Source organism: Crassostrea angulata, chromosome 6 (assembly GCF_025612915.1).
Source record: "Crassostrea angulata isolate pt1a10 chromosome 6, ASM2561291v2, whole genome shotgun sequence".
Taxonomy (NCBI): domain Eukaryota; kingdom Metazoa; phylum Mollusca; class Bivalvia; order Ostreida; family Ostreidae; genus Magallana; species Magallana angulata.
In genome coordinates this window covers 32,904,339-32,920,552 of record NC_069116.1, presented here as the reverse complement: position 1 = coordinate 32,920,552, position 16,214 = coordinate 32,904,339, and the positions used below count along the sequence as shown (strand labels likewise).

General features: G+C 31.9%; 1 protein-coding gene across 2 annotated transcripts; it reads left to right on the top strand.

Moving 5' to 3' along the window:
* The first annotated feature begins 1,970 nt into the window (after positions 1–1,970).
* On the top strand, positions 1,971–16,214 carry LOC128189597 (uncharacterized). 2 transcript variants are annotated; one of them, XM_052861257.1, is made up of 8 exons: positions 1,971–2,095; positions 8,021–8,080; positions 8,699–8,867; positions 11,899–12,116; positions 12,340–12,462; positions 13,463–13,606; positions 14,447–14,602; positions 15,881–16,214. In XM_052861257.1, exons 2-8 carry the CDS (start codon positions 8,023–8,025, stop codon positions 16,171–16,173), a joined length of 1,161 nt encoding a protein of 386 aa, XP_052717217.1. In that variant the 5' UTR covers positions 1,971–2,095; positions 8,021–8,022; the 3' UTR covers positions 16,174–16,214. The 2 variants fall into 2 exon arrangements, with proteins under 2 accessions (XP_052717217.1, XP_052717218.1); XM_052861258.1 differs by lacking the exon at positions 1,971–2,095 and adding an exon at positions 7,671–7,846.

Below are 16,214 nucleotides of genomic sequence, written 5' to 3'. Positions count from 1 at the left end.
CGTCAAATCTTTTCCCGATATTTTTACACACAATATACATGTATTTAGTACTTTTTTATAATGCAATGAAAGAGAAAGATAATTTATGCGTTCTGGAAGGGAAAACAAGATAAGTTGTCAATTTGTTATGCGCAATATCGAAAACGTTGATATTATAGTAAATCACGAACCAACGTCATTTTGCTAAATGTTTTATTACTCTAGTCGTGCATTTATTACTCACTGCATTGAAATTCTTCTGAAACAGTTTCCGTTTTTTAGTCAAATGAGCTTTCAAGTTTCGTTACCCATTTAGTATGAAGTAATTATTTTTTAGAATATTAAAAATGCAGCATATTCACATTTTCAAGTCCCTGATTTAGGAAAGTCAGAAACTTGTGATGTTTAGCAACTGCGCAGTATCAAAACTGATTAATCACAACGGTTGAAATCAATGAGGCATGTGAATGAAGAAAATGCTAAATTTGAATAAAACGCATGCATGACGTTAAACTCAATCTGGAAATCGTAAAACTTAGTCTCTGCATTTTTCCTCTATTTGCAATATCATGACTGCATGTACCATCAGTTAACGAGAAAGGAAGAAGCCTAGTGCCAGAAACTATACCAACACACTGTCTATAATGTTTTACGATTGAATAATATTTAAACAATAAACTGCTTTCTTTGGTGACTCACGGGTATTAAGGTACATGTAGCAAGAAGGTAGCGACTATTCTTAAAGAGTAATTAAAAGTAACTTAACTATTATTAATGTAAATCATTGCGTTAGGTACATGTAGAAGACAAATTTTTCTTATGGTATATGGGAATTTTAGTCTGGCATCAAGATGATAATTTCATGTTGTCCATGATTTTCTTGGGTTTACTGAAGGTTCCGGTCGATCGATAAATTGGTTAAAACTGGATTTTGCACATTTCAGCCCTGTCGGTTTCTATAGAGCAATGAATTACAATCGTTTTGCTAATAAATAGAGGAGAAAATTACTCAGTGAATGTAAATATTTAAATATATTAATGGACTTGAACACGATTTTATATCAAAATTTTATGTATTTTTTACATGTAAAATGATTTATTTGCGCATTGTTAGAAGTCAAGTTATAAGAGAGATACAGAGGTAAGAATTCACTGTTCAAGTAATTGTTTACAAATCATGTAAAATATGGAATTACAATTTCTTTGACAAAATGACTCGTTGCAAACAAGGTAAACTGATTCAATATGTTCAAAAATAATATTATCAACAGAGGAAAGCAACATTTGATTAAAACTTGTAAACACATATTTAAAAATAACAAGGCCCGAGCTTTGTTTCCAAAACAAAGAATTTTTAATCTCTGTGCCTTGCTTATAACTCAATATATTTGACTTTCAAATTTTGACAAAGAATTTAAAATACCCATATTTAACATTATAAACATTAAAAATGGAAAAAAATAAAATTTGAAATTTTGAGCTCAAATTGTGTCTGAGTCCCTTTGGACAACCAAATGCTTTCTTTGGTGATTCATGCGGGATATGAAGGAGCGACATTGCAGAAAAAAGTACATCACCCGCGCTAGCGGGTTACATATTTTTTTCTGCACTTATTTACAACATAAATAGCCATGTAATATTTTACATGTTAAAGTAAATTAAGTCATATCAGGAAGGACTCTACACCCAATTCTTTCCGTGAAAATGTAATTTATCAAAGCTGATATGTTTGATGTTTCAGTTGGAATTGCAAAAATATACATAACCTGAATTAAATTTAAAAAAAAATAAAAATACTAGTTTAGTATAAAAGTCTATCGATTTTTCTCTGCTGGATATAACTTTTAATCCATTATTGACTAAATACACAAAAAGTAAAAGCTCCAGCCACTGGTACTCCAACTATGAGATGAAATGGTTTTTCCTCATCTACCAATATTGTACTGCATGCATATATACCAGACTGTTTGCTATCGATATGGGGGTAAAGCGATTGGTTCTGCAGTATTGATGACCTGGGACTTGAGCCGGATTGTTGAGTTTTAACGTTAGAATACTTGTTAAGCAAACGACTGAGTGAATCCCGGGCATTGAGGTATCAGTGTGAAAACTTCTGGTAAGTCTTATTCAGAGTTGTATGATTTCTATTTTTCAACACTTCTTTTGCTAAATAATTCACTACTAAAGATGTGTCTGGAAATGATGTTATCAAATTGTTTGAACAAGTCAAGAAATTCAAAAATGTGATCATATGTTTCCAATTTCAATTATTTTGAAAGTTTTATATTCTTACTGTTCGTAAAATGTAAATATAAAGGCAGGGTTTGTAAGTGTTGCAGATTCGGGGGAGGGGGTTCGGATTTTTCCTCTTTTTTGTTAAAGGTTGATTTTAAAGCTTAGAGATGCATCGCTGATAAATTGCATTATTCTGTGATGACACCACATATGGACTAATTAATTAGTTGTGCATCGATATGATGATACAGCGTTTGGACTTAACTTGTATTTAATGATGTATCTGTTTAAAGATACAGTTTCAGAGAGTTCCACATTGTGCACTGGTTTACTGGTTTTTTTTTAGAGATTCTTCATGGACTAATTAAGGTGATAAAGGATTTAAGAAGGAGTTCTACTAATTAAGTATATTGATAACTCTCGCATAGTGGTGTTTCAATGTATTTCTACATGTATATAGATCACATAGTATCGTTTTGCGATTACCATATTGGTATCTACTTTATGGTCCACTGACCTATCGATACCTACAGAACATATTCACACATAATTATTTTGTCTAATTTTCTTTAATTATGTTCATCTGAAAATTAACTCGAATACTTGTGCTTTGCCTTTCCTATAGTTTTGCTACGCGTATTGATGAAGTTTTCCGGTCAATTTTTCCTTTGATACGTCGATCAATAAAAAAATTTATTAAAATTCATTTCTTAAGTCTTTTTGTGAATTTGACTCAGCATCTGCAGCCATGTTCACGAAGCTACATGTATCTTAGGACTATGGTGCGTACTAAGTACTAGTACGTCATAGGATAAGTATTATTCTTAAGTCAATTTCTCGATTACAGATCGAAGGGAAATTGGTTGTGCTTGTACATGTAACGTAAATTCTATGAAAAACGCGTGCTTATGTATTGCTAGAATGACAAGAGTATCAAATTATAATTTACACACACACAAAAATGCATGTTGTTTTATTATTCATTTGCTTGAAAGCCAAAAGCTGTCGTGGTATATTTTCTTACACAAAATAGCGGTTATTTGGATTTCTTGTGTCTTTTTTTATTTAACTAAATTGTTTTATGCTCACTGAAATATATCAAGTAAATGTATGTTTTTTGAAAATGTATACAAATGAAAATTACTGGTTTTAGGCCAATCGTGTTATCGAAACGTTTAAGTTTTCTTTGGCCAAAATTCAAATTCTATCTGTATGAATTGATGTGAAAAATAAAAATGATTTTAGCAGGTTAAGATATCCTAACTTCACATGTTCCTAAGTTGCCATCGAACTACATCTTAAGACAGGTCCTAAGTTCATATCTTAGGAAAGTTTCGTGAACATGTCTGCTGGATTCGCATGGTGTTGCCATAAGGTTATATGCATATCTTTTTGAAGAAATCCACATAAAGGTGCATCGTTTGGTCAGTAAAGACAACTACAAAGAGCTGTCTGAAATGGCCTATCGATGCATACCCATACCAATCACTTTAATTTTGTGTAATGCTGTATATGCTACAAAATAAAGAAGAAGACATTCCTGTTATCTGAAGAATTCCAAGAAACTTAATACCTTAAAAGAAAAAGAGACAAAATCTTCATTTGTATGCAAATACTCAATTTGAATTATATTTCCGATAAGTTAGATCTGCTTTATTTGAAGAAAGAGATGTATCTGTTTCTAATGGGTTTTTCCAACGAATTTTCTGATTAATTGAAAAAGAGAAGCTGCCTGCCTGTAGCTCCCGATCCTATTTCCGAACTCAATTGGTACAAATATTTGATTTCAAACAATTTCTCATACATTTTACTAGTACTACAAATATCGTCACTTTACTTGCCTCTGGATATTCTTTTTAACGCCATCACCAGCCCAACAAAGTGAAGTGCAGTTAATGGCGACTCTCGATCTGCAAGTGAATTTAACATACTTCATTTTCCAAGGTCGGTTAAGAGAAAGTCTAAGCAAGTAAAGTGACGATACCAGTAGTGAAATGCTTGAAGAATTTAAAATGGTACTAGTTTTCTTTGACTTCCACAGAATTTTTGTGGAAATACGCATTTTTGGTGCGCCGTAAATTGCAAATTTTTAACACGGTATGGAACCACAAAGGCCTCTGATGTATGGGAAGAGAGAGATACATACCCTATCTTTATATAAATACATATAAATATAAATAGTGTATTTATCATATAGGTAGGGTATGTACAATATATCTCTCTATTCCCATACATTTAACGGCTTATTGATAGAAATTCAGAGGCCTGTGGTATGGAACTGTAGCTCCCAAGTCCTCCATCCAATTTTTTTTCGGGCCGGGAGCTAAAGACCTGCGGCAAGAAATTAGGAATAAGGAATCATTCTTTGAGTATTATGAGGTGATAATTTTGGTCGGGGCGTGATCAAATCCAATAAAGCCCGAAGGGCTTTATGAAAGATTTGATCACGCCCCGAGCGAAATTATCACACCTCATAATATTGAAAGAATGATTCCTTATTACTTATATAATTTTAAGCCTCAATTTGGCGTCATTTGTATTATGGGTTATATAGTACAAAATCTATACGAAGTGTTATAACAGGCAGAGGCACTGGAAAATGTAAATACATGTATAAAGGGATAATAGATTGGCATCATTGAAATCCCGCGAGTGGTTTTCTTTTTCTTTTTTCTCGGTCTTAGACAAAGATTTGGTCTGAAACATCCATATTGATGGTTTAAATCTGAAAAGAAGTAACTACAACAGTTTCTAACAGGTGATTTATTCTCATTTTAAGCATTGCCTGAAATTATTGATAAACAATCTTTGTCACATTTTAAAGACCTATACATTCACTTTGATTTGATCACCAAAGAAAATTTGAAATCAATACAAAATTATACAACACAACATTTCAAATTTAACGCTAAACGTTATTTTGGTTTAAACGCAGCTCTGTGCATGCAATGATTGTAATTAAATGCAATTATTTTATTTTCCTTTTTTGAAATGACTTCCTTTAGCTTCCGTCGTTGAAAGCTAGACAAGGCTTAATTTGCATGATTAATAAAATTCAGCAGATACAGTGCATGCGAGAAGAAAGAACGATTATAAATGATTGATAACTCATAAAGTACATTTTACACCCCTCCCCTGAAACTACCTGTTTTGACACGCATATTATAATAGAAATTAGGAAAAACAAATCTCAAGAAACGGAGAAAAAATGACCGAGATTGATATGATAATGTAAACTCAGTCATGCTATCAGGTTTAAAAGAAAACAGCTCTACTTGGATAAAACTGTCGAAAAGCTAGTATTGAATCCAGTCCATAAAGTTTTGCCCATCGCAAATTTCCACTGTCAACAGTACACCTACTTGTGAACATAATAAACCAAAAGTTTTCGATATCAAAGTAAAATCGAACATGTAATAGAAGACCAATTATTAACCTATGGATTTTAAAAAAAAATTGCTGGTGCTTAATACAATAGAGATGCATACATGCACATTAAGAGTAAATTTGAAAAGAGTTTGAATGAGTTTAAATCAAATTGATCGAATATTATCATCTTAAATATCGAATCAATTCCTGGGCGTGTAAATAAATGCGCTGACCGATTTAAAGCACAACAATGGAGAGATTTAATATCAAGGGGAACAAAATCATTAGTTAAATAGATACATTATATTATAAACTGTATTTAGAGTTAAAACACAAAAGAAGATCGCAAATAATCGCTGAACAAACACATTTGGTCTGTCCCCATTACTAGACGCCATGTCCAGAGTTATTTTAAGGTATCCGATCCATAACAGCCTCAGATTCAATGAATCTGGGTGCATGACAGATATGTATGGGCTTAATGCTCAGTATAATTGGGCATAATTTTCCTATTTAAGTATCAATATGTAAGTGTGGAATGTGTACTAGTTAATGACCTTTTCTTTTTTTGAAGAGTTGTCCCCCTTTGCTTTTATTCTATAAAAATTAATTCTAAACAAATCTACACGGTGTAAAATTTATATTTAAAGTTTTTGTATTCCTTATGAAATAATACATCTTTCCGCCAAAGCATTTTTTGATATTCCTAGTAATTACTTTTTTATCTTAAGAAATGTGTTTGTCTCCATAGACCTTAATGCAATCTTCATTAATTAATTACTGCTTAGTTAATAATATTTTTGAAAATTTCTCTCGGTAAATTTTTTTCTACTCTTAAATGCTTTAAATAGATATCAAAGTATTAAATACATGATGGATATTCAAGGTTGGAAAAATTTGGTCCTAATATGGATCGGATACCTTAAACGAATCAATAAAAAGTTTGATACAAAAATAGACATGGATTTATTTTTGAGTAAATGCAATGAGCTATGACGTATCAGCAGTAATAAATGATAATTATAATAGTTTAATGAGATTCTGTCACTTACCTTGCGATATTTATATATTATACTTAAGTATTTTAACCCGGTGTTAATAATACAGTGACAATTTGAAATCCAATAATTTGTATGATTTATTAATATAAAACATTCCAAGTTATGTACAATATATTTATATCGAATTATATTTTTAAGAGCTCTATTAGATTATCATATTTTTTGTTTTGTTTTTTACATTCAATTATCAAAACTCTTGCTGAATTAAAGTAAAAAAATTTAATTTACGTGCTGTTGATGCCTGAATAATGATCTTTTTATGAATATATGCTATCTCTGAGAATCTACTCATAAATCATTCACGAAAATTGACCCTCGTGAATACTAGTAAATGCCCATGTCAACGAAACCAGTGCGTCGGAATGGAAACATCTTAATTCGTCAGCATATTAACCATCAGATTTATCTAGAATTTTAAGATATGATAGGTTTGGCTGTAAGCTACATGTATTATTTAATAATAAAAATGAAAAATCTGTAAAATTAGACTTTTAAATTTGTGTATTTTCTGTATTTTTATACAGAGCTCTTCTTCTGAAGGAGATCAATACGGTCTAAAAATCGCCACGACCATTGAGCCCCCTTAATTAACGATCACGGCATTTAAACGTTGTATCACTTTGATAAAAAAGATAATTTTTTTTAAAAAAAATTTTATTTTACCGTATGTATAAAAAAAAACTTGTTGATAGCAAGCGCTGGTATGGTTGAAAAAAAAGACCCACATTGTTTGTTTATCAAATGAAAATGATGTAACATGAAAAAATTGGGAGCTTGTCAATTTAAAAACAGAATAAATATGAAAGGTAGAGATCATCAGTGGTAGACGCGTAATCATATATTATTCAGAGAGTTTCCTTTTGTTTCTGTGCTGAAGATGATGGGATTAAAAACAAACGCGCCAATTTTTCCTGTTAATAATTCCACGTACTTGTTGTCCTTTGGGTATTATTCCTTATAATCAGCGGAAACATGAATACTGAATATGGTAGCTTCTATTCGAGAAGAGCAGTGTTAAATAACAAGTGTAAATAATCATCTATAAGTGATTGGAAAAGACTCTGTAAACCACTATTCAAACACTTTCTCGTCGCACAAATAATCAGGATATCAAAATCAATGGAATTGCTCAACGTTGCCGGAGGATGGAAAACAACAACGAGATTTATACAAAAGCAAAAGATAAAATGAATTCACAATAAGTATGAACTCGAGTATTTTAATGACGCAAACGTCACGTCATATATGAGGAAATTGATATAATTTTTTTTTCAAACTGAGATTCTTCATTCCATTAATGCTTAATCGTCATCGGATTATGGCGTCTGGACATGACATGTGTTTTTGGAACTGAACACTAATATTTTTACTTCCAGAAATGTTTTCTTCGCATACTTCGTTGATGTGCTGTTTGGCTTTTGCAGTCTTCAAATCAGGTTGGTGATCGCATTTTTTTTTTACGTTTTTGAATTTACGTTACACTGAATTATTGCTTCAAATATGATATCAAATGCAACTTCAAAATCATTTTGCAGTGCAAAGTTTCATTGCTTCAAACTGGTCATACTTTCTTTCCAATCACTTTCAGTTCACAATCTTTGTTTATCTAGTAAGAATAAATGTAAGTTTTAAAGATATTTGGAAGCGATTATCTGTGTGTTTGAAAATAAATGGATCTTTGATGTGTCAGAACATTGATGGATCTTCAATTTTTTTGTTTTCAATCAAGTTTGTCCACAGGCAATGCTACCAAATTAAATGTCTCGAGAAATAAAGTAGCCTCTGAATCAAATGACGCTTTATCATATGTATTGGATGGAGCTTTTCGTGTAAATGTCGTACAGGAAAGATACCAATGATGGCGTTATGGTTGAAGGAATGTCTTCATCGTTGCATTTATAAATTTATCTCAACAAACGGTTTTGATTCATGACAATTACGGAAATATGTAAAACCTATTAACAAACCTATTCTACTTACCAAACCTCCAAAAGCATTGTTTGTGTCTACTTTGCATTAATGTACTATATATTTTTTTGTATTAATGATATAAGGATTATCGACTTCAACCAAACAAAAGCTAACGCTTTACTTGCATGGCGTATCCTGGAATGATGCGAAGACCGTCTGCGAGACAAATGGCGGAACCTTGCTGAAGATAACCACCTCCACAAAACAATACTTCTTGGAGCAATATTTAGCAAACGAATGGAGTACGCATTTGTGAGTGACACAAATTACATGTATTTAGGATATATCTGCTCATTTGATGTAATAATATGTATGAAAGCGTTTTATCAATGGATTCTTATACCTGGTATGATATACTTTTTTTTTATTGTAATTAGTTTTAAGGAGTCTCAATCTGATTGCTCTTGAGCGCGGAAGCGTATCAGAGCCGTTGAATTGATTAAGATTGAAGGAGTCTTAAAAACATAGTAATTAGAAAAATATCAAAACATTGAAATGCAGGCACGTAGCTTCGTTTTTGAAAGGGGGGGGGGAGATTCATCCAAAAAATCTTGACAAGCCAAAAATAAAAAAAAAAAAAATAAAGAGAAACGTTACCTTCCAAAATCCTGAACCGATGCTACGTGCCTGAAATGTACTTTACTCATTTACAATTTAAAGTTATTACATGACACATTTTGTAGTTTAATTATTTTTAACTCTAGATTAACAATTATTAGCAATGAACACAAAAGAACATTAGGTTATAACCTCAATACTTAAGGCTATAAAATTGAATCAAACACACATATAACTTGAATATATACAGCGGAAGTTTTCTATGGAGCATATTTGCATGGTAAATAAATGATTTTTTGTTTCAATTCTTAATTGAACAATAAATTTTTTTTATGTTTCATGCGAATATGAGGAAAGCGGGCTTTACGAAATAATTTGTTCAATTGTCTAAATTGATATTCGATAAGTATACGTTAAACAGAATAAATAGCATTTCTTAATATTTCTATATGTTTCTACAACTAATTTACTTGGAAGTCTGGCGTTAATCCTTGCATTTTATCATATATGATATCGATCGCGAAATACCAACGCAAGTATTAAGAGGACGCAATGGTTCTTGGCTATTTTTAGACTGTATTGATCTCCTTTAGAAGAAGAGCTCTTTTTAAAAATATAGGAAAATACCGAACTTAACACATGTAGTAAAATATATGGATTTTTTCTTTACTTGATAATATATATATATATATATATATATATATATATATATATATATATATATGTAACTAAACCAATCATAACTTAAAATTTTAGACAAATCGGCAGGAATATTCACGAAACTTTCCTAAGATATGACTTAAGTGTGTTCCTAAGATATGACTTAGGAAAAAGGTTAGGAACAGCCTAAGATCTACTTAGGACACGTCTTAAGATGTAGCTCGACTGTAACTTAAGAACGTCTTAAGTTAGGATATCCTAACCTTCTACAACCATTCTTATGTTTCACATTTATTCATACAGATCAAATTTTATAGATTTTTATAAGGATATATCATTAAACATTTTGCCAGAGAAAATTGTACGTGTCTGTAGTAAACACAATATACCTAAATCATGTCATTTCAATGTATACATTTTTAAAAATTTGCAAATACTTAAATATATATCAGTATCCAGTAACGATTTAGTTTAAAAAACCCAAAACAAGTTAAAAAATAACCCAAAAACAAAATACCCCCCCCCCACCGAAATCCAAATGACTGCTATTTTCTTTTAAAGAAAATATGTATCAGAACATTGGCTTACAATCAAATAATTATTAAAACAACACGTGTGCATTCTTTGAGTGCAAATTAACATTTGAAAACCTTTTAATTCAAGTACATGTAATACAATGTACATAAACACGCGCTTTTTCATAGAATTTTTAAACGTTATAATGTAAAAACACACACGTACATGTACAAACACAACCAATTTCCCTTTAATCTCCAAAAAATAGAATACACGAACTTATTAAATAAGAAATTAGTTTTAATTTATCTCGAAAATACATAAATTTATACAGCTTATTCAATATTACGAACTTTTTTAAAGATTATTTGTTTCCGAATGAAGTGATAAAAATTAAACATGATCACGCATGGCTTATATAAACCGATGTAAATTTACTTTTTAGCCAAGAACATTTGAAATATTTCCAAAAGTAATCAAAACAAAGAATGTAACTCACTAAGTGTACAATGTAGATATCAAAAATAGGTGAATAATTTTCATTCGCCAAACAGTGACAGTATTTGCGAAAAAAATTGCTTAATTTTTCAGCTTCCAGGCAGGCATGTAGCAACGGGGAAGGGGGATTAGAGATTAGGGTCTTTCTCCAAATAATTTTGTTAAAATGAACATACATTATAGAATAAATGACTATGCCCCCCAACTCCTGGATTTGGTATTTTAGATTTGTCGAAAAGGCTAGAACAGTAGAAAATATTGTTTAATTCTACCGGTATCAAGAAAAGGCTTCACAACAGTCCCAATATCCCCCCAAAACGTGATTTGCAGCCTTAGGATGGTCTTAGGACAAGGTAAGTGATGTCCAAAAGTTAGGACAAAGTTATGGCGATTCCTAAAGTTAGAGAGAGCTTCGAGAAACAGACTTAAGACTAAGACGTATCCCAAGATGTACTTAGCACACATCATAGTCCTAAGATAGCTTCGTGAACATGCATTCTGATGGTTATTTTGCCTCCTTTAAATAAGTCTTAGTTATATAATTTATAAACGAAACGTTAGGCCTACTTTAAAGAACGCTGTTACTAAATGCACAGAACACTTTTTAGTAATGATAAATTGGAATGCAGGTTTATAAGGGCCAAGGAATGCCTATTTTAAAACACACATGGACATTTATTTGTGGACATAATTTAATTTAAATTGATGATAAAGATTAAGTCAGACAGTAGAACGCCATCATCAGATCTCTAAAGAAATAAAGGAGAAAATACTCGGTTGATGTAAATATTTCAGCATGTTAATTTCATACTGAGTGATAGAATGTTCAATTTCAGCAAAAGTTGTCACCCGGTGTCTCCATTTTTAGAATGGTGTTTAAATTAGTCGATACCTTCTGATTGAAATATCTAATATTTTGAATGAAAAACAGATTTGGTTTTGTGTATAAATCGTATTTATTAATGTTTTATACACAATTCAATAAGATCATTTCAAAGCTAAAGAACCTATTTTCTCACGTTCTAATTTATTTTGTTTTTTTTTTCTTCAGAAGTGGAGGTGTATGGATTGGTTTACATGAAATTGATCCGCTTGATGGATCAAACGTGCAGTGGGTTGGATGCGAAGATCCAATGTACAGAAACCTCGCTGTCCCCGGTCCAAGTTCGACTCCAGACGACAGCAAATGTTTTACGGTTGATTTTGCTGGACAGTGGAAGTCGGAAAGATGCGATCAAAAATTTGGTTTTGTCTGCGAAGAAAACATGGGTATAGAAAAAAATGTAGAAAACTTCTTTCAAAATACAATGTTGCTAAAATCTGTGATTCTCTTGCCCAAACATCCTGAAATATATAAAAAAAGAAAGGACATCAAAAACTTTCATTTGATTTGACAAAATGTGAAACAATTTTTATATGTCCCGTTGCGTAATGAAACAGCAATGATTTTCATGCATGTTACAAAAATATTAAGACAACATTTATTTCTCAGGTCAGTGTGACTTTGATAGGATGTACCCGGGAACCGGATGTGGAGTAGCATCGCCTCAGAAATCGGAAGTCACACTTTCCGATTGCCTCAACAACTGTCGTAACATTCCAATACAGCCGGGGGGTATGCATATATACCATAAAGTTAAATCATATAATCTATTATAGAATTCTTGACTCAGACAAAATTTGACAATATCCTCATATATTTACATTTTCCAGTGGCTTTGCTTGTGATAACACTACGTATCGATTTTGTACAATAAAACCCATAACTTCAAAAGAAGCCAAATTGAGGCTCCAGCGGGGTTTGCTTATTTATATTTAAATATTTAATTGTACGATGATTTAAAATCATATAAATATAAGTAATAAGGAATCATTCTTTGAATATTATGAGGTGATAATTTCGGTCGGGGCGTGATCAAATCTATCATAAAGCCCTTCGGGCTTTATTGGATTTGATCACGCCCCGACCGAAATTATCACCTCATAATACTCAAAGAATGATTCCTTATTCCTTAAAGAAAATCTATTGAAAGACAACATAACAATATTGACATTAAAGAATACACACTCTTAAATAGACCAGGGTTTGGGTCAATTACTTTGAAATGTATATATATTTTCAAATACATTGATAATTAATTTTGTCAGTTACTTGTTATTACAATTTCAAGTACATTGATTTTTTAAAAATGTAATTAATTACTCTTTACTTTAACAAATGAAATTAAATTTATCCAGTACACTGAGTTCATGTTTGGTTCTGAACAATATTTTCCCAAAAGGGAATTTTATTCGGAAAGTACAACTTTGGGTAGTACACACAATTAGTATATGAAACTTAATAACTATAATTTACAAGAATACGATAATAAAACTCCCTTGAGACTGAAATGGGGGGGGGGGGGAGGGGGGTTACACGTGAACAAAATTAGAACTTTACCTATTGCTTTGAGCAGTACTACTGTGTCATGCTGTATATATATCTACCAGTATATTATAGACACTCTTAGAGACAACATATAACATAAAAACTCTCTCTCTCTCATTTCATTGAGAGCAGTTTTTATTCTTTTAATGATGTTATGCATTATAATAAATTTTATTTTGATTTACAGGTGAGGAATGCTGGGGGGTAGGGTTCTACCTGAACTATGCACAAGAAGATTGTTGGATGTTTTTGTCTGTTGACCCAGAGGCGTGCGCCAAAGATAACTTTCAATTTGCATCAATTGATATGTACATCAAGACCTGTTTTACTCGTACGTTACACACACAATTCATGTGAGGTATCTTAAAAACTTCCTCACGCACACCCATGATTATAACAATTAAAAAAAAAACACGTTGCATTTTATTATGTGATTTTACTCCAGAAATATCAAAAGAGAAACCAGTGCCTATCTTTTTTTTCTTCTAAACCATGCATCCTCAATTGTTCAATGCAAAATTTGATTGTACCAGTAGTAAAGTAAAACGTGTAAATGTGGACTAAATTGTATTAATTGCTTTTATAAAATAATCCTTGCATGAGAGTAAGAGAAGGATTTGTATGACTTTGCATTGATCAGTCGATAAGATCAGCTTAAAATAAATCATGCGAATTTTATAAATATAAGAACTTTTCTCGGAAAACGAAAAAAAAAATCCCCACAAAAAACGTCAAAAATGTAGCTACGAAATTTTTAACGAGCCTTTGTTTTATGTACTGTTTAGAATTTAGTTTTCGTATAAAAATGTGTTGTTATAAATTGATGCTTTAAAAGCGTTTAATTTGATAAAATGATAGATATCTGCACCATGAAATTTATAGGAATTCATGCTTTTTTTGGGGTACAGCGTTGACATAAGTATTATAATAATCGAACATCAAAAGAATATCTTGATAACATATCAATATCTTACAATATTGCCCCCCTTTCAACTGGGTGTGTCCCTGAAATGGTAAATTTTGAATGATTTTTTGAATAAAAATGTATATTAAAATTACAAGTACATTGTACATGTATAATACTTTCGGTAGGATTTGCTTTTTTAAAATTCAGAAATGTAATTGTACAATGATGCATGATTATACTAAATATATAACTTTTTCACAACAGAGACTGTCAACAGCACAGTGGTTTCTGATAACTCCAATAGCCTTAGCCCCGAATCTTCCTGTCTCATACAATACTCGACGTCACAGACGGAAGTAGCCTCGGTCTCAACATCAACGCTACCGGATGTTACCACACAATCCATGGCCTTGGAAAAAAGTACTTTAAATTGAAAGTTTTTATTAACACAGAGAGAGAGAGAGAGAGAGAGAGAGAGAGAGAGAGAGAGAGAGAGAGAGAGATGTGTTGAGAGAGAGAGAGAGAGAGAGAGAGAGAGAAATGTGTTGAGCGATGATGGTCGTATCGACTTTACCAGTGCTTTAAAATTTGATCTTAGTCCTACTCTCCTTGTCACCCCTGCGAATGTTATTGTCATTTAAATTTTAAACCACGTGGTTTTATTTGACCCTTTTAGTTTCGCGCCTCGTGTCTATAGTCTATTTCATAGAATCTACAGGTACTTGTAGTCAAATATAAAATCTAAAGGTTTATTGATTTTAAACTTTATCTTCATTAATTGGTGGATAAAATGTGTTCTAGAAATAAATGTGACAATACAAAAAATATCGTTTTTGTCTGCTGTTGCAACAATTAACATGCTTAGTAGAGATCCCCCCTTAGGATTAATTTTCGATCCGCGCCTGACTTAGTACGTAATAGCACCAATAGTGAAACAGACTATTCTATTTTATGCAGAATGTTCCTTGAAAATGGCTCAATATACTAAGATTTTATGCAAAACAGACACCCATTATTTTTTTTAAACATAGTATTGCTCAATACAAGCATCAAACATGGCTATGATTTTATTAAGCAACCCAGTGTTTATATTTTCAACCACTCTACACGTGGTTGAACACGAACGTTAACTCTGTTCTGAATATTATCGTTTGATATAAATAACCGCTAGATGGTGAATTAAGACGCACATCTTAAAAGATTTTCATGTTTTAACATAAATCAAAGAAGGATTTGATATGAAAAACGACCAGTACTTGCGTATTTTGAGAATATTATCCGAACAGTTATACTTCCGCTCGAAATTTCACAGGAACTGAACAAATCTCGGTGAAGTCTCGTGAACTTTCATTCGAGCACCTCTGGATTTATTACATACTTAGCAACCATAAAGAAAACATTCCGAACACATTCGCAGGGGTGCTTGTATAATGAATCCAAAGCATTTTTCATATTTATGGAGCAAGTCCTTTGTTCGGAACTATGTAATTTTAATTCGCGTATGCATGCTCGTCTTCTCACTCTAATGTTGGAGGACAGTATATGGCAAAATGTAAAAGAATTGTTCAATAAATTGTTCTGGATACTTATTATGCTTATAGTTCAATGATAAGTTGCATTTTTTTGTAATTTCATAGTTCATACTAAATCGTAAATTGTAATCAATTAGCATTTTAAAAAGTTTCATTTGTCTTTCAGCATCTCCACAATACTCTACTGAAACCTGTTTTTGTCCGTGTGAAACGAATTCAACTGTGTCATTAGAGGAAGTTTTGGCGCGAATAAAGCGAGAGCTAACAATAGACAAGAAAGAGACTTCAGCGTACATCAGGACCAAAACGTGCGCCGAGGACAATCGACGGAGTTCACAGTTCATCGGATTCGGCGGAATAGTGTTTATCGCAATAGAAATCGGATTTTTTATTTTACTAGACTTCCCCAACGTCGTTGATATGTTCAGGCTTCTCAAGAAAAACGTTTATTCCCGCTGATAAATCCGTTACAGAAACCGAAATTTGCTTTATGCTCATGC